The 25,017-nt window shown below is 39.6% G+C and overlaps 1 protein-coding gene and 1 long non-coding RNA gene across 6 annotated transcripts in view; one reads left to right on the forward strand and one right to left on the reverse strand.

The window, feature by feature from the left end:
* Window positions 1-25,017, reverse strand: part of Arhgap24 (Rho GTPase activating protein 24) — a 339,907-nt gene that overhangs the window by 36,302 nt on the left and 278,588 nt on the right. For 4 of the 5 annotated variants that reach the window (XM_048364348.1, XM_048364352.1, XM_048364349.1 and 1 more), the window contains 2 exons: window positions 21,369-21,491; window positions 201-408 (listed from right to left, as the gene is read on the reverse strand). In XM_048364348.1, the coding sequence (XP_048220305.1) occupies window positions 201-408; window positions 21,369-21,491 (331 nt within the window). Of the gene's footprint in view, window positions 1-200; window positions 409-13,027; window positions 14,002-21,368; window positions 21,492-25,017 lie in introns of those variants that run through there. The other variant, XM_048364351.1, reaches the window with a different exon arrangement.
* LOC125364714 overlaps window positions 21,385-25,017 on the forward strand; it is a 75,339-nt gene continuing 71,706 nt past the window's right edge. Inside the window, exon 1 of the long non-coding RNA XR_007213559.1 lies at window positions 21,385-21,493. This is a non-coding gene — a long non-coding RNA (uncharacterized LOC125364714). The remainder of the gene's footprint in view (window positions 21,494-25,017) is intronic.

Below are 25,017 nucleotides of genomic sequence, written 5' to 3' on the forward strand. Positions count from 1 at the left end.
ACCTTCACTGAATAAAATAGTAACTTAATGATCACCAATGACTATCGATATTATTCACTTACTTATAAAAAGAATCCAAACCTGTGGCCAAAAATTCATCTTCTAAACAGCTACCAGATCATTTATTTAAGTTCACTACTTTCCTTCAGTCAAGCCTGAGTTTCTGAATAAAGGATGGGCAGTAAAACCCTGCTATCTACCTGTCAAATGATGGCTTCTCTCCACAGTCAAAGGCATCCTGGAGCTCCTTGACAAGATTCGCCTGGCCTGGAAGGCGAAAGAGGCCCTCCTCTTTCAGCCCCCTCTGCCGGATGAAGTCTACGCACTGCTCCACCAACATGGGCGCAAGGCGGTTCCCATATCTCTTCTCGTAACGGACAGTGTCTTCTAGTTTCTGCCCAAATATGCCTGGAAAAAATGGGGAAATCACAATAAACACGAGAAATGTATCTCCTTATATTTTGTTTTATGTTTGTTTTGAAACTCAATGTAAAGGAAAACTGAACTTAGAATGGTAGGAAGCCCTTGACATTTTTATTTCACAGTTTTACACAGTCCAATTTAGTCTGTGTAATCCTTCCATAGGACACATCTACCTTGTGATAAGGGCCTCTCTTATATTCTTTATGTTCCTCAAAACCAAAGAGAGATGCTGAATTTGAGATACTTACTTTGAAGTAAACATCACTCTTGTACATACAATTTGAACTTTGACTTTCCTTCTTTTTCTTTTAGAAAAGAAACTACTTCACAAATGAAAAGTAGACATATCCTGAAGACAACAGTCAACTTTACTTCTGTTACAGTTTTATCATATTAATGGTCAATTTGCCTTTTGTTCCAATTCTGTACATTTCTCTTTCCCCCTTTTGTTTCAATCATGTTGTGATGCGATGATTGTAGTCAGTATGTCAAACCAAGAATTCTTGGATTTTCTCACATGTAATGTGTTCCTGGCTGTTTGCTCTTCAAAACCTTAAACTTGTAACTTACTTCGAAGTGAAAAATGTAGACATTAAAAAAAGGGGGGCAGAGTGGGATGTCATGGTGGTTTTCCCTGACAGGAAGGCCATTTTGTACACTTACTGTCTCAAGTTGCAACACTCAGTGATAGTAACCAGAAAGCCAACCATGAGTCTGTTTTTATTACTGACTTTAAAGCACTTCCAACCTATGCACTCTATGGAGTATAGGCCTTGAAATAAGCATTCCCATCACTCTATCCATGGAACCCATTGAGGAAAGACAGCGCTTCTAAAATACATCAGTACTAGGCAGCAGCTTGGAAAAAAATGACTTTCGAAAAAAGGGGAAAAAAGCACCCAAAGTACATGATTGCAATGTTCCTAGATGAATGAATATCAATAAATGGTTTAATGATGTTATGAGTTTCTTAAAAGGCAAAGAAAGAGACAGCTTGTGTGCTAAAATTTTGGAAGACTCTAAGATATCTGGGGAATGGTTTAGCATCCATTGATTAAGGAATTGATAATGACAGATGCTTCGCTTCCCTACTTGCAAAGTAACTTATTTTGGGATTTAGTAATTCAAAATCATCACATTCGATGTAAAAACTTTCTACTCTCTGGGCATTGGTGGCTCATACCTAAATCCTAGCTATTCAGGGGGCTGAGATATGAGTACTGCAATTTAAAGCCAGCTCAAGCAAGAAATTATCTCCAATCAATCACCCAAAAGCTGGAAATGGAGCTATGGCTGGCTCAGTGGTGGAACACCAGCCTGTGTAAAAGCTGAAGGGCAATGCCCAGGCCCTGAGTTCAAGACCAGTACTCACACAAAAGAAAAAATAAACAAACAAACAAATTTGCTACCAAACAGAGTACCTTTAGCCAAGGTAAAGAATATCAACAAACAAATAATTCTTTACTTGGTATCAAATCTAGCACTAATGGAATTCATATGTTCACTTTAGGAAATTAGTCCAGTCACCCACAATCAATATTCAAGTGCATACAAGAAGTAGGTAGAAAATAACATTTTCTCAGAGCAGTAAGATTCATAGCAGTGATTCATATGGTTAGCTCCGTTTGTAGATTTCAAAGCAGGCAGTGAGCGGGTAATGAGGTGGTGAACATTATTCATGATATCTACAGCCATTTCACTCTTGCTCTCTTTACTTTGGAAGTTGGAAAATTAAATACTTCTCCCTTTCTCCAGGAGCCAGGTGGTCAAAGGGCAACGTGCTGACCAAGAAGCCTTCTGAGGATTTCAGGTTGTTTGTTTTGGCTTTTGTAAAGGGAAAGATAGCTGGATTTGCCAATCATTCCTTTCCCTTGATTTAAAAAAAAATACATATGAAAGTGGAAAAAATCATGGCCATATGTGGAGGAATCATGTTGTAATTATCAAGAGGAAGATTGTGGTGGCTGTCACAACTGAAATCCACTCTGTAGCCGTGATAGTTACTTGTCTTATGAGAGCAAGTGGTCCCACACGTGACTTCTGGCAGTGCAGAAGTTGGATCTTTTTGCTTTTCCAAGGCCAGAATCACCACTTGAATGTTTGTTTTTAATTAAATTCAGTTGATAAAAATGTAAAAGTTGTACACACTGATGTGTTCCCATGTGATTTTTGTTTTGTTTTGTTTTGTGTTTTGTTTGCTAGTTCTGGAGCTTGAACTCTGGGCCTGAGCACTGTCCCTGGCTTCTTTATTTTGCTCAAGGCTACCACGCTACCAGTTGAGCCACAGCACTACTTCTGGCCATTTTCTATATATGTGGTGCTGGGGAATCTAACCCAGGGCTTCATGTATACGAGGCAAGCACTCTTGCCACTAAGCCATATTCCCAGCCCTGCCATGCGATGTTTTTAATATATGCGCACATTTTCATGTAAAGTTTACATAAAAGTAAATGCATTGGTTGCATTGTTTATCATTTCTTTAGGAAAAATTCCTTCATCTAGACTTTTGAAATACATAGTACATTGCTATTATCTATATCCACCCAGGAACATATCAGAAGTTCTTGATCCCATCTAACTGAGAATATGCTCATAAATTTCCCTCGATCCCGCTCTTTTTCTTCCCTCCCCCAGTGTCCACAATCTACCATTCTACAATTCTATAAAATTAATCTTTTAACTTTACAAAGTGGTCTAGACCATGTCATATTTGTGTTTATTTCAATTAACACAAAGACCTCCAGGGCCATCCATATGTGGCAAAAGATGGAATTCTGTTTTTTATGGCCAAATATTATTCCATTTTACATATGCACTACCTTTTCTCTATTCATTGGCTATGAGATAATTAGTTCTTAGTTTGTTCCATTAATTTTAATTTTAAAAACATTAGACATTAACATATTGTTAGTTTGCTAATGAAATTCCAAGATAAAAAAGAAGACATTCCTGGTTGTTTCTCTAGTTCTCTACTATTGGTATTACAGAGGGTTGTGTCCCTTCTTGTTAATAAATGTCATGCTCAGCACACAGAAAATTTGTTTTACTTTTGCTCTGCTGATAAAAAGTCTTCTAGCAGGATAAGTCCTGGTACCAGCAAGATTATAAATATTTAAAATAAACATTCACTCAGTAAATGGACAAGTGAAAATTAAGGACATCCATTGTAGTGCAGAGCTGAGAAACAAAGCCAGTCAAAGCCCACAGAAGTGTGTCACCATTTAAGTGTCAAAAAAATCAAAATCTTATACAAGTAGAAAATTCTCCCTATTGCAAACTGGGACTGAGAGAGGCTGAATGATGTATTCAAGATTAATTGTTGTACAGCATCAAGAGACAGAATGGTGATAATGACAATAATAATTTTAGCTCTATACTCCCCAAATGAGTGAGAAAATGAAATATTTGGGGGTTTTGGTTTCCTCACTCAACATGATAATCTCCAGACATATCCATTTTCCTTCAAATGACATAAACTCACTTTTTCATGACTGAGTAAAATTCTATGCTGTGCACATGTGCATTTTTTTAACCTATTCACTGGGTGTTGAGCTTCTCAGCTAATTCTACAGTTTGGCTATTGTAAACAAAACTTCAATAATCATGATTATATAGTTATATTTTTATACATTAATTTACTCTCCTTCAGATATTTTCTCAGGAGTGATATGGGAGAGTCATATGTTAGGTCAATTTTTTTTCTCACTCATTTGGGGAGTTTAGAGCTAAAATGATTATTGGCATTGTCATCCTTATAATTGACATGGGAAGTGAATGTTAAAGGTAAAATGTATTGGAGAGGATCTGTGTATGGGGGAAGATGAAAACAAGAAGATTCAGGGTGTTTAAAGTATCAAAGTACACGTGTTTGTCTTTATGTATTTGTGTGTACAGCATAAGTAAACTACAAAATATTAAAAAAATAAGGAAGAAGGATGTGAAGATTATGTGTGTGTGTGAATATTTTCAAAGTTTACTATATGCACATATGGAAATGTCACAGTGAAACATCCTCATCTTATAAATATATAACTTAAAAGTAAATAAGTAAGTAAACAAATAAGATCTAAGTTGCAAAGCCATCAGAGATATATTTGAATCATGTGATGCCTTATAGTTTTAAAGATGATGTGTTTTAAAGTCCATGGTTGAGGGGAGGGAAACGGGGAGGGAGGTAGGTGGGGGAAAATGAGGAGGGAGGTAACAAGTTGGATAAGAAATGTTCTCACTGCCTTATGTATGAAATTGTAAACCCTTTGTACATCACTCTGACAATAAAGAAATGAAAAATAAAAAGAGACAGATATGGAAGTCCTTGTTTGGTCTTACTGTTTAAATCCTTCATACCTTCCCGAGTATCCGTCTTCTTTCTTTTAAATTGTCACAATTGTTATGAGTCCTAGTTTTCACCATGGTGATCTCAAATACTAGTACTTAAATTCTAAAAGTCTACATAGCTTGTATGCTTTAAGAAGTGGTAATAGCCAAGCTACCCTTACCCACGCCCGCTATGTTGGTGGCAGTTGATCTGCATGCTTCTCAGGTAAAGCTCCCAGCACCCACCTAGACATGGATTTTGTGGAAGATAATCCCAAAGCACACCCCAAAGTAGAGGGCAGAGCTGAGGTGCATGCGTGGTTGTGCCATTTCCCATTCTGTGTCTCCCGCATAGGACTGTGCACTTGGCATGTTGGCAGAAAGCAGCACAAGGACTAAATTGGGAACTTGCCACCTACAGGTTCATGACCTCAGTTTCCCTCACCTGTCATTGCCTGGAGGTTGGCAAGGCTATGTTGAAGACAAGTATATGGGAGAGAAAGTCAAAACAAAAAAAGAAAGAAAAAAAAACCAGCATTTAAGTAAGCATGTTGCCCAAAGAAGCAATTTCCTTTATGGAAGCCAATGTCGATTCTGCCATATAATTCAGAAGAAATATGAAGCATTTGGGCTCCTAGGCTTCATCCCCCCCAATTCTACCTGTTTAGGAGACTGAGTGCTGATGATGAAGATGGGAAGCCAGTCCAGTGTGGACAGCTTTTATCTCCAATTAAGCACCAAAAAAAAAAAAAAAAAAAAGGCAGAAGTGGAGCTGTGGATGAAGTTGTTGGGTGCTAGCTTTGCACAATTAAGCTCAGGGACAGTGCCAAAGTACATTAAAGCCCCAGCACACACACACACACACACACACACACACACACACACACGAATTAAGCATATAAACTATATTCATATATGTGTGTGATATACGTATGAATACATACATATATGTATGTTTTTCTACTATGGAACTGGTCTTGCTAAGAATTAGTGAAAAATAAAAACAAAAACTTTACAATAAAAACCTCCTGTTCTGTGCAAATAGAATATACAAAACATCTCTTCCTTTTAATGATGTTAGCCCTCTGCATAAGAATTTAGTGTGAGTGAAGGGGAAGTTGCCAATAGCCGGGGGTGAAGGGAAGTAGTTTCACAACTACTTTTAAAACATTTTCCCTGGAAGTACCAGTCAAATATCAAGTTTCAAAAATGTACACATAACGTTTGACCCCTACCTAGCAGCCCCAAGCAAGAACAGATTTGTCAGTAGATCTAATCAATCCCAGATACACCCACTTAAATTCCCAGTGAGTTTCTGCACAACCTGCTACCAAGCTCTCTAGCCTTTGGGATGCTGTGGCGCATCGTGCTTGCTTCTCCTGGAAGAGCAGAAGTGGGGCGCGTCTCCAGATGACTCCTCCTGAAGAGGATGCTGGTGAGCGATGAGCTACCTGTGCCCTTCCCAGTGCGCGAGGGCCTGCTTCGAACGTGATAGATCTCATAGCTAGAAGCAGCCTGTCCCATCAGGGAAGCGGTCAATTTGCACCCATGCTAAAAAATCAACACAAGTACAAAGCCACACCTTCTAGGACTTTCTCTGCTGGGTACCTGCTCTATTCTACTGCTCTGTATCTCCTTGCAAATCATTGACCTCAGGTTCCACTATGTCACTAACAACTTCGTAGTTGCCAAATGATTGAGGGCCATATTTGCTTTTTTTGTATAATTTATGGCTCATTCCTTTTAACAGTCTCAACAACAAAACATGAGTCTCAAAGCTTCTTTCTGACCTCAGCCATTTACATGGTTCATGCCTTGGTCTGTTTCTTGAGGAGGTGACCCACTAAGCCTGCCGTTTACCTAGTTAAATGGTTGTCTTTAGTCCTATTCTTTCCTCAGTTATATTTTCACTTCACTTGATATATTTTGTCTGTTGGACTCCATCTAATCTCACAGCATGTTAATTATTCTGGATTTGCATCTCAGTTTGGGCTATTATTACCACCCAAGCATTAGATGGGCCCATTAGAGTTCAAAGTGGATTATCTCCAAACATTCTTAAAACCCTAATTTTTAATTTTTAATTTATTTAATATGCTTATTTAGTTTTGTCAGAACTGGGGTTTGAATTTAGACTTCCAGCTTCTCCTAAGTCTCTAAATCTTTTGTTCTGGTTATTTTTAAGACAGGGTTTTGCTTTTTGCCGAGGCAATTTCTCCTGTTTTTGTTTCTTCCATAGCTGAGATGGCAGATACCAGCATATCCATCTTTTTCTGTGAAGTAGGCTCTTACAATCCCCCCACCCCCCAAGAGGCTTGCTTCACACCGTGATCTTCCCAGTCTTTACCTCCTAAGAAGCTAAGTTTATAGGTACAAGTCACAAGAGACTAGTGTCAGCCTAACAAGAGAAACCGGTTTGTTTCTTCCCCCCTCAAAAGCCCTTCTTGAAAGCTTCATTTTAGTAGCTGGTAGCAGGCCTTGTCATTGATGTGACATGTGAGCATCATCCCAGATTCTTCCTTCCTCCCACGCTTCATTTAGCCACCACTCCGGGCACCTCCTCACTCCATCTCCCTGTACGGCATTAGATAATTGTGGTTTCTTGAATCCTTTTTTGGACAGAAGGAGTTTCAACCACTTACACTCTGCCACAGCATTCTTTGTAGTTTTATCAATTGCTCACATCACATCACCTTTCAGCTTCCTATCTCACCAACTTCAGTTTGCAATCAAACTCCTTTCTATACAATTACGGGTCCTCTACCTTTTTAGAAACCATTCAACGAAACAAATACGTAGGTAGCAACATACCAGATCCACTCTCATTTCTGCTGCTTCCTCACAAATAGCATTGTTTTACAGTGTACTAACAACAGGTTGTTTGCTAAACAGAGCCTAGCTTATCAGGTCTTTGTGCTTCTTTATAATTGATATGTGCTGTGTTCACCAGAGTAAGAAATCTTATCTTGCAAGGTTCAACTCATATCTGGGTTAAATCCTGGCTGACATTCCTCAACTCTCAGCTCAAACCCAATGGTTTGTATGTTTTTCTTTTCCATTTTGCTTTGTAATTGTTCACTTAGATGCTGGCCTCTGCTGGAATAGTCCATTAGTCACTGAAAAAGGATTGCACTTTTCTCAATTATACTAGGAATTACATTTATTATGATTACTGTAAGTAATATTAGATGTCAACAATATTCTGCATGTTTTTGTATGAGCTTCAGAGAGGTTGCAGAAAAATTCTCCCTGAGACAGACACAAACATGGAACAGGAACTTATCCGAGGTCTAAAAAGACTCTGAGGCTCACGAATATCCCTTATCTCAAAACCTGAGGGGGCTCTGATTTTTGGAGTTTTTCATCTTTTGGTATATTTGGATGTAATAGATATCTTGATGGTGAATCTCAAGTCTAAAAGTGGAATTCACCTGTACACATAGGCTGCAGGTAATTTTATACAGAAATTCAAGGACTGGGATTTTCTACTTTATGGCCTCATGTCAAGTTTTGGATGCTGAGATTAGTAGTGCTTAACCTGTGCTCTGTTTCACCGTAAGGAAATTGTATGGCTTATATTCAAGGAATGCAGAAAAGTGAGCAAGACTCAAGTGTTCTGTAAACATCTGTGGGACATAGAGGATTTGTTTTTCTTTTCTTTTGCTGACGAAGCACTGCTAGCCGGATAGATCCTCATGCCTTCGAGATTATAAATATCTTTCATGAACATTCACTCTCAGTAAATGGACAAGTCAAAATTAGAGACATCCATTTTAGCATAGAACTAAGAAACAAAGCCAAAGTCTTCTTCAGCCCATCACCAGCTTTCTAAGTGTCAAAAATAGAACAACAACGGAAAACAAACCCACCTTATACAAGTAGAAAAATCTCTCATCTGAGATGTTAAGAGTCATAGTAATCAGGGAAGGGTGAGTAGGACATTGAGTCTTTTCATAGTCAGCATGGGGAAGGAAGGGAGGAGATAGAAGCCTGGGGAAATGAAGCAAGTACTCTAACATGAACCAAGTGGCCTAGGTCCTAGGCCACCTGAGCATTTGTGGAATAGTTTACACACAGGAGTAATATCATGAAATTTACATAGATTTCCTCATTTGGATTCATAGACTTTAACAGAATCTTTCCTTTTCTCTTCTTCAAACAGAATACCAGACTTAACCGTTAAAAAGCTACAAGTCTACATAGCAGATGTGACTTACAGATACAGGTATTTCTGATATTAAGTTTCTTCCTTTTCCCATTAAATTATGCTGATTTGATTTAGACTTTTTGCCTAGATGGTCTTTTAGGGCCATCTAGGAAAAAAAAATCTGATCTTAATGGAATTCAGGCAAATCAGTGTCTTCTAGATGAACTTGTCGGAAACCTTTCCTTCAAGGGCACCAAGGGCTTCATATCCCCTGTTGTCACTATTTGATTTTGGTACCCTGGCTGTGTATATACATTTATCTGAATTAGGGAAGGAAGGGGAACATGAAAATGTTGAGACAAAGGAAAAAGGGCGAACCAAGGCAACAGCAATACTCACAAGACAATATGTTAGAAATTAACCATACAACTCACAACTTAGGGGGAGGGCAGCAAAGTGGGACAAAAATGAGGGAGGGGTAACAAGTTTGACAAGAAATGTACTCACCACCTTATGTATGTAACTGTAACCCCTCTGTACATCACCTTGATAATAAAAATTAAATTTTAAAAATTGATATAGTTTATCACAGCCTAAGTTATTACTTCCTATTGTCTTTATTCCCAAGTAGTTTGTGAACATATATTGTGGCAACGTGTTTTGTTTATCTTCTTATCTCAGCATCAAAGAGGATCCACAAAATGTTGGTCTATGTACTAGCGAGCTATTTTTTATGATATGATTAAAATTATATGAAGTATGAACTGCAGTTGCATTTTGTTGATTGAACCTATTATCATAAGTCTAATTATAAGATAAACAACATACAATCAATATTAAAGAGAATATTGACTCTAACCACTACCACTATTAAATGATTCTATTTGAATTTTTCATTGTCTATGGATTAGCAGTAAAAGATAAAGAGTAATACCATATTTCACTTGACTCAACAAGCCTTGAATCAATAATTAAATATACCTCTCTATACTTCACTTTAAGAAGAAACGTGTGTGTGTGTGTGTGTGTGTGTGTGTGTGTGTGTAGTCTTTCTTTAAGGTTATTGTAAAGCTACAGTGGCCAGGATAAAACATACATTAAACATGAAGTCTACAGAGCAATCAGTATTATCAGTGAGTGAAGAAGGCTTGGTGAAAAAATGGAGGCCCCCCAATGTACAATGCAGAAGAAAGCTGCATAGCCCAGGGGACCCCGATCGTGTGGGACAGCTCCTTAGGTGCACTTAGGGCAAGAGTAGATGAGTCAGGGCAACCTGGGATGTTTTACTCTCATCATAGTTCGAGTTGGTCTGAAGGCACCTGATACTTATAGCAAAGTAGGGCTTATTCTTGTGAGCAACAGGGACTAGGATACCAATTCTGAGCTGTGAAATGTTGCTTAGCAGTATTTTTAGGGAATACCGCTTGAGCAGTGGTTTACTGAATGAACTGTGTGTCATAGGAGTTTGTAAGGAAGGTTGTTGGTGAACAGAGGTGAGGATGATTGTTGTATTGAGTAGCTGCTCTTTAGGTTAATGTAAATTGCAGGGAAGTATCAATTAGGGGTATAGAGATGGAACAAAAACAGGCTCCAAGAAGGTAAGAAAGAACAAAGCAATATTAGTCTCACAGAGGTGATGAAAACTTACTTTCCAAGTGAACAAGATAAAAATATACTATCATCTTTCTCACCAGAACATAAATCCAAAATAACCATACCTCCTAGTTTTCTGACTCATAAATATTTCTCAGTTCCTAGGTTTTGTAAACCACTTGTAGAACATTTTCAGGGACTTAATCAGTAGCACACAAAGGAAGGGAAAAGAAAAGGGCAGAAAAAGGACAGAAGAGTCTGGAAGAAAGGCCCTCTGAGAAGTGGGTCTTAGCACATACAGCACAGCAGGTAAGTCCTACTTTGACTAGGCAGCTGGAAACTTCTCCACAAGGTCACCCTTTACCTGATAAACATTTCTAAGACTACTAGAAACACATCTAAGCTCTTCTTTCATTGGTCTACCCTTGACAACTGTGTGTGTGTGTATGTGTGTGTGTGTGTGTGTGTGTGTGTGTGTGTGTGTGGTGGGTCACAAAAAATAGCTATGTCAATACTTTTTCTTTCTGGATGCTCTTCTTAATGACTCTAGCGGATGTAGGAGTTTCTCAGAGAGCCTTCAACAACACTGAGCCTAAGGAGATTTAGAAAAGATATGCTTGGGAGTCAGGAGTGTGAAGGAAGTACATTCTTTTCAAACCAACAAAACGCAGAGCCAGCTCTCCCTGCTGCCTGCTAACTGCTGCCGCTGCCATGACTGAGGACAGCAGCACAGAAGAGCTGGCGGCCGCTGCCACAGCAGCTGGGCACCTTCCTCCTCACGCCGGAGACTGCGCAATGGTGACCACATAGCTGAGAGACCAGACAGACCAGGAGCTTGATGCTTCCTTTCCTCCTCCCTTTCCTTGTTCTGAAAGAAAGCATAACCTAGCTTTGTAAAGGAAACATTTTTAAATTATCCTTGATTCAAAAACGGAGCAGTCTCCCAACTCTGAGACTTTGCAACAGAAGAGAGTTCCCCCATAGCCCCAGAAGATAGTGCGTGCGTGGCAGCTCTTTTCCTGCTTTGCACCTGCCAGCTCCCGGGGTTTTTCTCCTGAGGTGCTGCCTTCCCCTCTTGATCTTTAAGAGGAAAGGAGGAGGACAGGAGAGTAGCCTGCTTCTGAACATTTCTGCCTGCCTATGCACATTTCCTTTTGGAGGAGGAAGAGTCTGAAAGGTTAAAAAAATACCCCTGCTCTGGCCCTCAAAGAAATATTGATCTAAAATACCTCATATTAATGCTATGAGGTAGGGGGAGAAGAATAAAAACAAGGGGAATGTCTTTTAAGCTGTTAGTCCTTGAGCTTCTTTCCATTTCCGTCACTGTTCATTTCTGTATCAATGATGTAATCTGACAGTATCCATGATATCACCATAGATCTATGAATTATGAGATATAGAATTATGCACCTTTCACTTAATTTTCTTTGTATTTTAGATAGAATATAAGATAATATCTAAATTCTGCAATGGTCTTAGATTACATTTTAGTGATTCAAAGTAGAATTAAGGAAGGGTTTATTTTCTAAATTCTCACATATTTGTGCATTTTATTATTCTTATTTTGTTTTCTTTTCATTCTTTTGTTAGTTCCAAAGTGAGAGAGGCTAACTAAAAAGTGGCAGATCATGTAAAATGGAAACAAGTATAAGACTAGGGACCATTCAATTCAGCTCCTAACTAAATTATTGCCTCACTGTATGTGACATTAAGATTATGATTTAGTGTCTACTTAGCCATTCCACTTAATTATCCTTAAAGTATTCTAATACAAAACATATTTAAAATTATTCTTCTACATAAACTTTTCTGAAAACATTTTATTTTCCTTATGATGCACCCTTTAGCTGCCCCCAAAGAAATCATATTCAGAAGTGTCTTTAGTTTTTTTTACTGGATATAGTTATATATTTTTCTACTTCCTGTTCTTTAGGGCACATATCTTTGCTCTTTCTCAAAGCCATGTTATGACTTATTTCCAAAGTCAAGATGTTTGCAATTCGTAGCCAACGTTAATAAGTATAGCTGAAACACTTCTGAGAAGGAGTCACTATAGATAATCTGATTATTAAAAAAAAAAAAATCTCAGTAAGGGTAGTGAGGTACTGATTAAGGGCCAGAACCAAATACAAAGTGCTGGGACACAGGACAGGGAATTGTGAGAGACCTTTGTCAAGGAATCACAACACAGACACTCAGTTTGGGTCTGGGAAGGACCCCAGAGAGCTTGGCCCCTCCTTACTGGGTAGGAGGCCCAGTGTGCCTAGAATCCTGAGTCCCACATGGTCCTCTAGTACCCCGGTGGTTCAAGAGCACCATCATTCCCTAAAACCCACCTTTCCTACCCATTGCCAGACAGTAATAGAGACGGGGGTGAATAAACACTGTGAAAATTCAGGATGCATAGAGACATACCCAAATCACCGCTGAGCAGTTCCCCTCCTCCTTTCTAAACTCCCATCAATCCCCACAGAACACATTTTAAGCATCAAATATATGAACATATATTCATATATATATAATATATATGGCATATTATCTACCTACCTTTCCGAAAACTAAAGCATCTTTTGATTCTTCTGTATGTCGTTTTAGGAATGAAAGGAGTTGATGTTAAGGCACTTGAGGGGCGTCCCCCAGAATTTCGATCTTCAGGCATCATATAGGCCCCACGTTCTAACCCCACTCCAGTTCAGCCTTCTTTAAAACCTGCCTCAGTGCAGAACTCCACAGTCACTCCTTCGCATGTTTGTTTATTTGTGAGGGTGAAGTGCTGATCAGTAGAACTCCAGGGTTTTAATTATCCAGGTCCTGGCTCAAGGGTATGTCACCAATTCTCATTTACTCCTTTCTGGGGGAAAAGAAGTCTCCTTCTTTTACTTTTCTCTAATCCAAGGAGCTTTTTAGATTTTTTTTTTAGGTTTTTGCAGACATTTCAAAAGATCACAGAAAAGTACTGCAGCAAGCAAGCTTCACCTCCCATTTGATCAGCAGGAATTGTTTAGTTTGGTTTTGTTTTATTAAGGACTATCTTCTCAGCTGGACTGAGATTCCTTTGGGGAAGTCAGCAAAGAGCCCTATGCCAGGGGCCTCAGGCCCCTCTGGAACACTTCAGGACAGTCCTTGATGGCTCCCTTCATCTGAGCAAGAGGGGAGGAGAAGCCTGGCACCTTTTCCAGAAAGCTGACATGTTTCAGTGCCTGTTGGAGCCCTTGCAGAGGGACCCTCCCGCTCCTTTCACAGCGCTCCTCAGCCTTTGATGATCTCTGCGGGGCTTTCCCTTCTGTCTTCCACCTCCCCAGGAATCACCACGTCAGAATCCTCCAGCGCCTCCTCCGGGAGGCTGTGTAGGGGGAGGCTGTGCGGGAGGAGGCTGGGGGGTTTGCAGGGAGCTTCTCCTCGCCCTCCTCCTGCTTCTGTTCCCCTTTTCTCAATGAGAGCTGGGCGGGAGCTGGCAGGGCAGGGCGGCGGCTGGCCTCACAGCTGTGGTTGCTGCTGCTGCGGCTGCGGCTGCCTCCAGTGCTTGCTGCTCCCAGGCAGCAGGTGCACTCACCACATAAGGGGAGGTGGGGAGGCCGCGCTGCCCCGTGAGCGCCTTTCCTCTTCTTTTGACTTTGCATTGACCTTGGAGCTCTAGTCTTGTGCAGCACCTTTACAGCTGGCTGGCTCAGCCCCCCCCCTCCACTGAAATTACACACAACACCAAACTACTTCCGGGGGGAGGGACTTTTCACCCTCCTCCCCATGACATCTCTATACTTTCTCTCTGCATACACGAGATTGACTTTTTATTCTCCAAATATTATGCAAATAACTCATCAGTACGTGACATTTCAATGTACCTGTCCTTAAAAATACCTCTATCTTGCACATATAGGTATATATGTGTCTATAAAATAATAAAAAATGAAACACAATAGCAGAGTCTACAGGTATCATTGCACACAAATCAATTTATGCGTGTATGTATTACCAGGCATACATATTCATTTCATTGGCTGTTGTCCAATAATCTGACATTGAACATTTCCCCCATATTCCTTCATGCAGCTTCTCTACTCCAGGACTCCCCCCCCCCCCCCCATTGTCCTCCAACCCTTTCCATCTCCCTCACTGAATAATTTACTGACTGGGTTAATCATTCATCCACCTGGCTGTTCCCTAGCAGACTTGGAATGCTAGTGTTTTAAACCTAACTGACCTCCACGGCCTCTCACTCCTTTCCAGACCTTTAGAAGGAGCTGCACAACACTGAAGAATGCTGAGAAGTCCCCCCCCAGCCCCCCAATCCACATTACTGTGCTCCCAGCAGGCTGGTCAGGTACACCTCAGTCACTCAAGGCACCATGCGGAGTTGGGAGTTGTTTCTGCTTTAAGGGGCTGGTGTTGCCTTTACCTGTGGCACCATAGCTTGCTGCAAATCACCAAGTCTGAGGCAGCACCACCAAGCCACAGGAGATGCTCACAGAGAAGACCCTGAGCCAAGCGCAAGTTAAAGCAATGGTGTCCAATTTTCTTATTTTATAAGTAAGAAAACTAAGTGTGAGGGAAGGAAAATCATATATCCAAGATCACATAGCTGGCCTGAATCTGAGGCAAAAATCACATTTCCTTTGCACCAAGCCTGGCTTGCTGGCCAATAGTGATTCATTGTGAACAGAATTCTTATTGTCTTGCTGGATCTATGACTGGATTCTTTTCATGAAAGGACTGAAATTTTCAGAAGGAGCCTGAAAATGTGTGAGTAACTATAAACTCGTATTTAATGAACAAGCAATTAATAGATCTGTACTCTTCTCATCCTGGTCGAGGCACCTCTGTGAAAGTTTCCTCAAAAATAATTGAAAAGAAGACCAGTGAAAACAAACAAATGAACAGAAGGAAGAAAAAATGAAAGCAAGCTCCAACAAAACTAAAAAAAAAAGATTGTTTTGATAACAACCTGATTTCACATTTTTATTTATTTGTGTACGTGCGTCACTGCTGGACCTTGAACTCACGGCCTGGGTGCTGGCCCTGAGCTTCTTTTGCTCAAGGCTAGCACTTTACCACTTGAGCCAGTGCTCTATATCTGGCTTTTTGGTGTTTAATTGGAGATCAGAGTCTCATAGACTTTCCTGCCCAGGCTGGCTTTGAACCAGGATCCTCCGATCTCAGTAGCTAGGATTCTAGGCTTGACAGACAGTCAGTTTCACATTTTTTTTTTTTTTTTGGCCAGTCCTGGGGCTTGGACTCAGGGCCTGAGCACTGTCCCTGGCTTCTTTTTGCTCAAGGCTAGCACTCTGCCACTTGAGCCACAGTGCCACTTCTGGCCATTTTCTGTATATGTGGTGCTGGGGAATCGAACCCAGGGCTTCATGTATACGAGGCAGGCACTCTTGCCACTAGGCCATATCCCCAGCCCCTCACATTTTATTTTTAAAGAGATAGTGTTTCTCTCAGCCCTATTCACTGGGAAATACCTGACTATGGATGCTTTTACAGCGATCACAAGGTTGAGGTATAGAGCATCAATACTAAAGTTTCTTTTCAGGCTATGTTGCTAAAAGGGAATTAAGATTTTACACTTTCATTGATTCTCTTCCCCCATCTGAATATTGTTGTACATATTTGCTATGTTGATGAAAAATCTTATGCTTTATGGTTTGTTTTTCCATTACCCAGTTGTTAATTTCTAGGCAAGTGTAATGCTAGGTTATTGTAAAGTCCAAGAGGAGGAATAGTTAGCCCTGAGGCATGCAACCTAAACAAAAATAAGCTTAAGTACCTAAGTTTATGAAAACACAAATTATGCAACATCCACACGACTTGCTAGTTCTGTAATAGATGTATTTTCTAATGTATCCATATGTGGTATATTCTAATGTGTAGAGAGATAGCTCAGCCTCTCCTCCAAACACCTCAACAGATGCTATTTAATTAATAACCTCAGTCACCTTTGGGTGGTAGGAAGGAGGGTGAAAAGCAAGACATCTTTGTGTAGAAATTATGTATTCTGGGGTCCATAACTAAGACAGAAATATGTTCTCATATGGGAGGCAATGGTGTCAATCTGTGTACTTTTACAGTTTTGTTGACTTACAATTCATATGCCCCAGAATCTATTCATTTAAAGTGTATCATTCAGTGCTTTTTAGAATATTCACTTATTATATGTGGAACTAGTTGTAAAACATTTCCATCTTCTCAAAAGACAATTGCATATCCTTTGGCTACCTTTCTCCTGTACTCCAATCCTCTGTGCTAACCCTACACAATCACTAATCAATTTTCAGACTCTATAAATGTCTGGAATCATACAATGTATGGTGTCTTGTGACTGGCTTAAGACTAATGCATGACGCAGTGTGGGTTAGTGCTTCAGTCTTTCTTATGGCGAGTAATGATTCACTCTATGGGTGTCTAGACATGTATGGCATAACAATGGAGAAAGGTTCTGGGAAACAAGTGGCCTGGCAATTTACAGAGTATGCTCAAAATATGATGGCTCTGATGTCCCCCAGGTGAACATATCTTGTAGGTCCACCCTTGTGGAATGCCACTTGTCATTGACCAAAATTTTATGATATGGCACATGACTGTGCTATCTACTACATTCATCCATGGAGAGAAATTTGGGTTGTTTTTACTTTTTTAGGGGGGATATCTTTTTGAGTTGTCAATTCAGGCACTTCTGAACAATTGAAAAATATGCATTAATATGCCTCTGCTATCCATAAAGTGTGGACCTGCAACTGAGGGTTTTGACTTATTTTTATTGTAAAGGCGAGGAACAGAGGGGTTACAGTTACATAAGATAGGGAGTATATTTTTTTAACAGTGTCATCTCTTCCCTCATTTTCTCCCAGTTTTCTTCCCTCCCAACTCTCTTCCCTATATATTGTATAGTTTGTTTTCAACCCATAGTGTCTAGTGAGTATCTGTGCTGCATTTGTTTACCTTTGTCCCACCATTTCTGTGCTCCTTTTTACCGTTCCCCAAACAGATAAACTTACATACAAAACAGAAAGTACAGAAATCAAAAACAGCAACAACAGGGGGAAAAGACAAAAGGTAAAATAACAAAAAACCTCTTGTTTTTATTTCTTGGAGTTCAATTTGGTAACATCATTTTATGTGATCATATGCACATAGCTATTGAGCCTTTGTGATTCTCTCCTAAGAATATCGTATTTTGCATTTTTTTTTTTTTTTTTTTTTGGCCAGTCCTGGGCCTTGGACTCAGGGCCTGAGCACTGTCCCTGGCTTCTTCCCGCTCAAGGCTAGCACTCTGCCACTTGAGCCACAGCGCCGCTTCTGGCTGTTTTCTGTATATGTGGTGCTGGGGAATCGAACCTAGGGCCTCGTGTATCCGAGGCAGGCACTCTTGCCACTAGGCTATATCCCCAGCCCACATCCTATTTTGCTTTTTATTGCCACAGTGGGAACACTTGATTACACTATTGTGCTATAAAACAGGAGAGATTCAAAGGTTTTCTTCCTGGTTCTATGTGCGTGGTGTGACACTTAGCAAATTATTCATCTAACCTGGAATATGGGAAGCAACTACAACCATAGCTTCAAATGATTCCAACTCATGGACAACTACTGTCTAAAGAAATATTAAGTGATAATAATAATAATTAATATTAAATATTAATTTACAATATTAAATTGTTTTTCAGTTACATAAATTCATTGTTCCAAACTTGAACTTGAAACATTTCTATAAAATTCAATAAACATAGAGTTAATGAATATTAAATAAGCATTTGAAACCCAAGATTATGCATGACAGAATATAGTACCAACCCAAAGGTTGACTCTGACAGAGTCATTCTTTTACTCCTAGGAATCACAAAAGATTTCTTGCAAATTAAGTTAGTGCTTTAAAAGCTTGCTGGTAATCTCCTAACCCTCTCCAATTCAAGCATTGCAAGAGAAGTTTTAGTCTTTGAAGTATTTTTCCTATTAACAGTGTTCTATGCTAAAATATATTTCCTGGAAAATAAATTTGTGCCGTGCATTTTTAAAACCCCAAGCATACTGCAAAGGATAAAGGATATAAACTATTCACTGTAACCTATTAATAAAAATTTCCATCCAGTTTTAGATTCGAAGATTCATATATAGCCCTTTCCTAGTCTCACTAGGATTCCATTGAAAATTCTGGGCTAGTGAAACTCCCTGCAGCCCCTGATGTTTAGAAAAGTTAATTGGATTTTGTTCATTATTCTCTCAATTAAAGGCAGAAGAAGTAGAAAGGGGGAAAGAAACAACATACTTGATGGAAATAATTCCTTGACAAAAATATTTTGATCAGCAGATACAAAGGTTCCTTCTGAACTCAGGAGGCCAAGGACTTGGATGACAAAGGGTTAGAAAATGAAGCTGTTGTAACAGGAACTTTGAAAAGTCACATTCTCACATCCTTGGCTTTGAAGGTGGCAAACTCAAACTGCATGAGTGCCTGGCCTTCAGTTACAGCAGGGCAATCTCACGCTAAGGCTCTGAAATGGGCCTTCAGCTTGTTAGGCTTTTCAAATATTACTCCTAGTCATTCTTTGTAGGGAGGCAAAATAAGTGGGCATTCATATTAAAATTCTGTGAGAATATAACTTACTGTATCAGTAATTAGCCTGGTATAACATTATAAACTAGTTTGTTACTTAGCAAGCTGGGATGGATGGTGACCTGTTTAGGAACCTCCCTTTTCCCTAATAGAGGACATTTCTAGAAGAAGACAATTCATTAAGCTAGTAAAATCGCAAAATGTCTTCAATGAATGTTTACTACTTTAGTAGATTTGCCTACACTTCTCTTCTTAAATTATTACTTTCATAGAATTTTTGTGATGGTTCTGGTGCTTGAACTCAGGGCCTGCATGCTGTCTTTGAACATTTTCGCTCAAGGCTAGCACTCTACCACTTGAATCACAGCTTCATTTCTACTTTTTGGTGGTTAATTGGAGATAAGGGTCATGTGAACTTACTTGCCTGAACTAGTTTTGAACCATAATCCTCAGATCTCAGTCTTTTGAGTAGCTAGGATTACAGATGTGAACCATTGGTACCTAACTTTGCCTTTCTTTTTAAAAGTTTTGTTTTTGGGGGCTGGGGATATGGCCTAGTGGCAAGAGTGCCTGCCTCATATACATGAGGCTCTGGGTTCGATTCCCCAGCACCACATATACAGAAAATGGCCAGAAGTGGCGCTGTGGCTCAAGTGGCAGAGTGCTAGCCTTGAGCAAAAAGAAGCCAGGGACAGTGCTCAGGCCCTGAGTCCAAGCCCCAGGACTGGCCAAAAAAAAAAAAGTTTTGTTTTTGAAGGTGCTGGGGAATCCAATATAGGATGTTAAGCATGTTAAGCATGTGTTTTGAGCTATACCACCAGTCCAATATATTTATACATTATATATAATATGTACATATATATACATAGTGTGTGTGTGTGTGTGTGTGTGTGTGTGTGTGTGTGTGTGTGTGTGTGAATGCCAGCCCTCAGCCTTGAACTAAGGGCCTGGGAGCTGTCCCTGAACTTTTGTGTTCAAGGCTAATGCTCTACCATTTGAACTTTTTGGTGGCTAATTGGAGATAACAGTCTTAGGGATTTTCCTGGCGTGGAAATACAATCCTCAGATCTCAGCCTCCTGAGTACCTAGGATTAAAGACTCGAGCCCCTGGCACCCTGCTCCCAATATTTATTATTTTAATGTTTATGCTAAGTGTTCAAAATAGTTCCAGTACTTTTTATTTAGTTTGTATTGCAACTATAAAGGTGATGTACAAAGAGATTACAGAAATCTAAGTTAGGTAAAGAAAACATTTCTTTTGGGACAATGTCAATGCCCCTCCTTTTCTCCCAGTTTTCCCTCCCATCTCCACCCACAAGTTGTACAGTTTATTTCCAACATTGTGTTTAGTTTGTACCACTGATGCATTTGTTCACCCTTTGTCCCTCCATTTTAATGACTCTTCAATTTTAAATGTTCAGTTAACCTGAGAATATCTGATATGTTTAGGAGCAAAAAATTTACTATGTGAATTCAAGGTATGGAAAGCATACCAAAAATGTAAACATGAGAACTTTAACTGATTTATTAAATGTGAACCCATTTAATAAAATCTATGGCAAAATACAATTTATTTCGTTTCAATACAGTAAGACTTCACATTCTTGCAAATCAATGTTGGTTGTAGATAAATATTTTTATCCTTCATTTTGAGGTTCCATTTATTGATTTTTAAAAGTAATTTTTCAGCTTCTATTATCCTATTTTATATTTTTTGTTAGATCACATATTTAAGTTAAATAAATTTAAGTTAAATCACATATTTAAGTTCACTATCTTCTTGGTTCTAGAGCACCATTTAGCTGAATCTTTGGATCATGCATTCTTGATATTATTAGGAAGACTATTTGAGTTAAATTTACCATTCAATCTATATGTACACAGTATTCCAAAAAATACTAGATTTTCATTGGGAGTTTTAGTGTTCTCTTTTAACCATCTGAGGACTGGAATGTCAAATCCATTAGCAGGTTATAAAAAATTAACATCTAGGCTGGGGATATGGCCTAGTGGCAAGAGTGCCTGCCTCATATACATGAGGCCCTGGGTTCGATTCCCCAGCACCACATATACAGAAAATGGCCAGAAGTGGCGCTGTGGCTCAAGTGGCAGAGTGCTAGCCTTGAGCAAAAAAGAAGCCAGGGACAGTGCTCAGTCCCTGAGTTCAAGCCCCAGGACTGGCAAAAAAAAAAAAAAAATTAACATCTAGATATAGATATTATTTAGTATTTTAACATTCAGTCCTCTGAATACAGAAGCTAATAGTAACACCAGCTTAGAGGAAGGGTTGAGTAGCACTCTACCTCCTCCTTTTTCATGATTTTGAAATCTACTCACCTCCTCCAAAAGGTCCCCATATGACTCGGCGGATGGACTTCACCCAGTCTTCCATGTCATTCTGGGTGCTCGCCATGAGGAGGTAGCTTTCATGATTTGCTGTCATCCGATCTCGATCGCCTCCTGTAAAACCACAGGAGCACATCAGCTGAAGATTCATCCCTAGGTCCCGCATCACCAGTCACCCAGGGAATCCAGGAAACCCAGGTTGGGCCTAACGCAGTCAGTACTAACTCCTATCCAATGGTTGGAAATAGTACCATAGGAGAGACAGCTTCACAATGAAAGGAGAAACTTGGAAAGCAAGTAGCATTCCACAAACAAAGCCTGTGTTTTTTTTTTTCCTCCTTCCTAGCAACAATCCAAAGAACTCAATTAACTCATAATCCACCCTATTCACCCAGGGCTGCTGAGTAGGGGAAATGACAGAGACAAAATGAAAGAGGGAGAAGGAATAGCGGTCTGTGCAGCCTGGCTTTCCATTTGCAGCAAGTGCTGAACAGCACAGGGGGCCACACAGCCAGATGCCAAGCTGTCCTGGCCAAGCTTGTGTATGGACATTCAAGTGAGGGAAGACTGCCACATGTACACTTGGTGTGCTGTTCTGGATGAGGGACCTCATCTTCCCAGAGCACAGTTTCAGGAGGTGAACAATGGAAAAAAGGTCAAAGGAGGATGCTGACGGTGCTGAACCCCGAGGCTGAGCTGTCAGAAGCCCTGGCAATGCCTTCCCACCAAAGGTTCATGGGCTTTTTTACCTTACTCCCTCCACCCAACAACCCATACATGTAAAAATCTTCACAGTCCATAAGACAACTTTAAAGTGCTAGACTTCTAAAGCAAATAATTTAATTTCATGGAAATATTTTATAGTGCTCTTAATTTTCCCATTTATGCAAAAAAAGGAAGAAAGAAAAAGAAAAGGTGCAACCATATCTGACTTGAATCAGATCTGGAAGTGCCATGGTGGTCTGCACCCTCGCTTAAGGGAGTATTTCTGAAGATAAGTTATCAGTGACTGCCCTGCTTTTCAGAGTCTAAAAATGTTGCACATGGAAGGACTAATGAAAGAAATGCAATATTAAGGAGCTGGGAAAATGGCCTAGTGGTAGAGTGCTTGCCTCGTATATGTGAAGCCCCAGGTTCGATTCCTCAGCACCATGTAAACAGAAAAAGCTGGAAGTGGTGCTGTGGCTCAAGTGGTAGAGTGCTAGCCTTGAGCAAAAAGAAGCCAGGGACAGTGCTCAGGCCCTGAGTTCAAACCCAAGGACTGGCAAGGAAGGAAGGAAGGAAGGAAGGAGGAAGGAAGGAAAGGAATATTAAGTATTTTGGTGAATTCTAACAATGTGTTGATATTACTCTTTATTTTCAAATCTATCGCCATTTAATTTTCATTAAGGGTAATAACTTGCAGCGTTGGGTTCAAACAAGTTGCATCTAAGTGTTTTGTTTGGTTAAGACTTCATAAATTGTCCAGAATACTTTTGTTGAGGAGTTTACAGCTTTATAGACACCAACTGGTCTCTATTCCTTATACCCAACCCAATTCACACACGCCTCTGAAAGGTAAAGACTTGGTTGTGAGAATGAAATTCCATAGAATCTTCTCAACAATGTCCCTAGGTTGAGAAGGAAACTGCTCTCCCACTGAGGTAAATTTGTAAAATACCCCAGAGGTCTCAAGGGAGTGCAACAAATTGAAGTCAGTCAGTTGAGCCTCTGGAATTGGTGCTTTACATTTTAATATAACTAGAAGGGATGTAAGAGGGGCCAGTGGACCACTAAATAGGGCTTCAAAGGTCAGTGAAATTCTTGAAAAAACAGGACCAGCTTTCCCACATTATAGAGAATATATCAAAAACATCATTTTATACCCCTAGTCAAGCATCACTTTAAGCAACTTGAAGGGGAAAGAGACATAGATTCAGCAGCATAAGAAAACTCAGTATCAATTTCCTTCCTTCCTTCCTTCCTTCCTTCCTTCCTTCCTTCCTTCCTTCCTTCCTTCCTTCCTTCCTTCCATCTTTCTTTTCCTTGTTTCTTTTTTATTTTTTGCCTGTCCTGGGGATTGAATTCAGGGCCCAGGTGCTGTCCTTGATCTACATTTTGCTTAAGGTTAGTGCTCTACCACTTGAGCCACAACTCTACTTCTGGCTATTTGGGGGCTCTATGTGTGTAATTTATTGGTGATAAGAGTCTCACAGACTTTCCTGCCTGGGCTGGCTTTGAACCATGATCCCCAGATATCAAGCCTACTGAGTAGCAATGATATAGGCATGAGCCACCCACACCTGGCTAATCATACTTTTTCTGTATGATTAAAGTCACTTTTTGGTGAGCAGTGAATGAAACTCACTGAAATTAAAAAACACTAGCGCTGTATTGGTCTAAAAATGAAATCCTATAAGCATAAATCGCATATTATGTAACTTCCCGCTTTTATCAATGTAGAAAGGACTTATTATATAAACCTCAGAGATACTCTGTCTACTCTGCTTGAACACAGTCATTCAGTAATAACAGACATTTTAAACATTATCTTTTCTTGATACAGATGCACATAAATTGCTCTTTAAAATTGCATACTGCCCATGTATACAAGTATACCACACATTAACGTACACACGCATGACTGTAGACATGCCAAAGGCAGATAACCTAGTGCCAGAATGGAAGGATGCTTCATCTGGCCTTGTTTAGCGCTAAGGATGTATTCTGTATTCTGATCCACATACAGCACAGTACTGAGCCAAAAAAAATACAATTTTGAAATCAGAATATTTTAATTATTGTCTTTGCCTGAAGGATGCTTAGCAATTCAGACAGCAATATCCCGCTGTGTCTCTCCCAGCCTAGCAGACACAGCCATGGTAATGAGCAGGAGTGACAGCGCTGGAGATGGCTCTGCGGAAAGCAGAGGAAAAGAGGTTGATAAGCACAACTGGCCATTATCCCCTGACTGTTCATTTTGCTTTTTATCTTTGCCAAGGGTGCTGTGTGTCTGACTGAGAATCTCATTTGAACTGCCAATCACAGATATGAAATTCCATCTGTGAACTTCACCCATGGATAGATCTTGATTCCTCAGTGTATCAGCAAGAAAAAGATTTAGGAAAATGTTTTCTGTGAGTCGGTGGACATATGGGCTCATTAGTAAGAAGGCGATTAAAATAATTATATAGATCTAAACAGCAGTACCCCTTTATCCACAGTTTCCCTCAGGTTTTAATTATTCATGGACAACTGAAGTATGAAATATTATAGGGAACTTACAGAAAAAGATAAATCATACACTTTAAATAAAATTGTTCCTATAGTGTATCATTGCAAAAGTTCTTGTTAATATTGTGAATCTCTTCTGTGTCTAAGTTATATGAAATTATAACAGATATATAATACATATATTATATATTATGATATATGATAAATGTGATATATATGGAGGGAGTTTGGAATATCCACTGGGGATATGTCCTCAAACATCGCATGCACTGGGGATAAAATGTGACTGCTGGACAAGAGGATGGAAGATATTCCTTTGGATACAGAACTAAAATAGGATTTTGAAATTTATAAGTACATTTTATTACATAAGAATGTAGATGCTAATTTTATGACACCTCAGTTTTCATGTAGGCATAAAGAAAAG

This window comes from Perognathus longimembris, chromosome 16 (assembly GCF_023159225.1).
Source record: "Perognathus longimembris pacificus isolate PPM17 chromosome 16, ASM2315922v1, whole genome shotgun sequence".
Taxonomy (NCBI): Eukaryota; Metazoa; Chordata; class Mammalia; order Rodentia; family Heteromyidae; genus Perognathus; species Perognathus longimembris.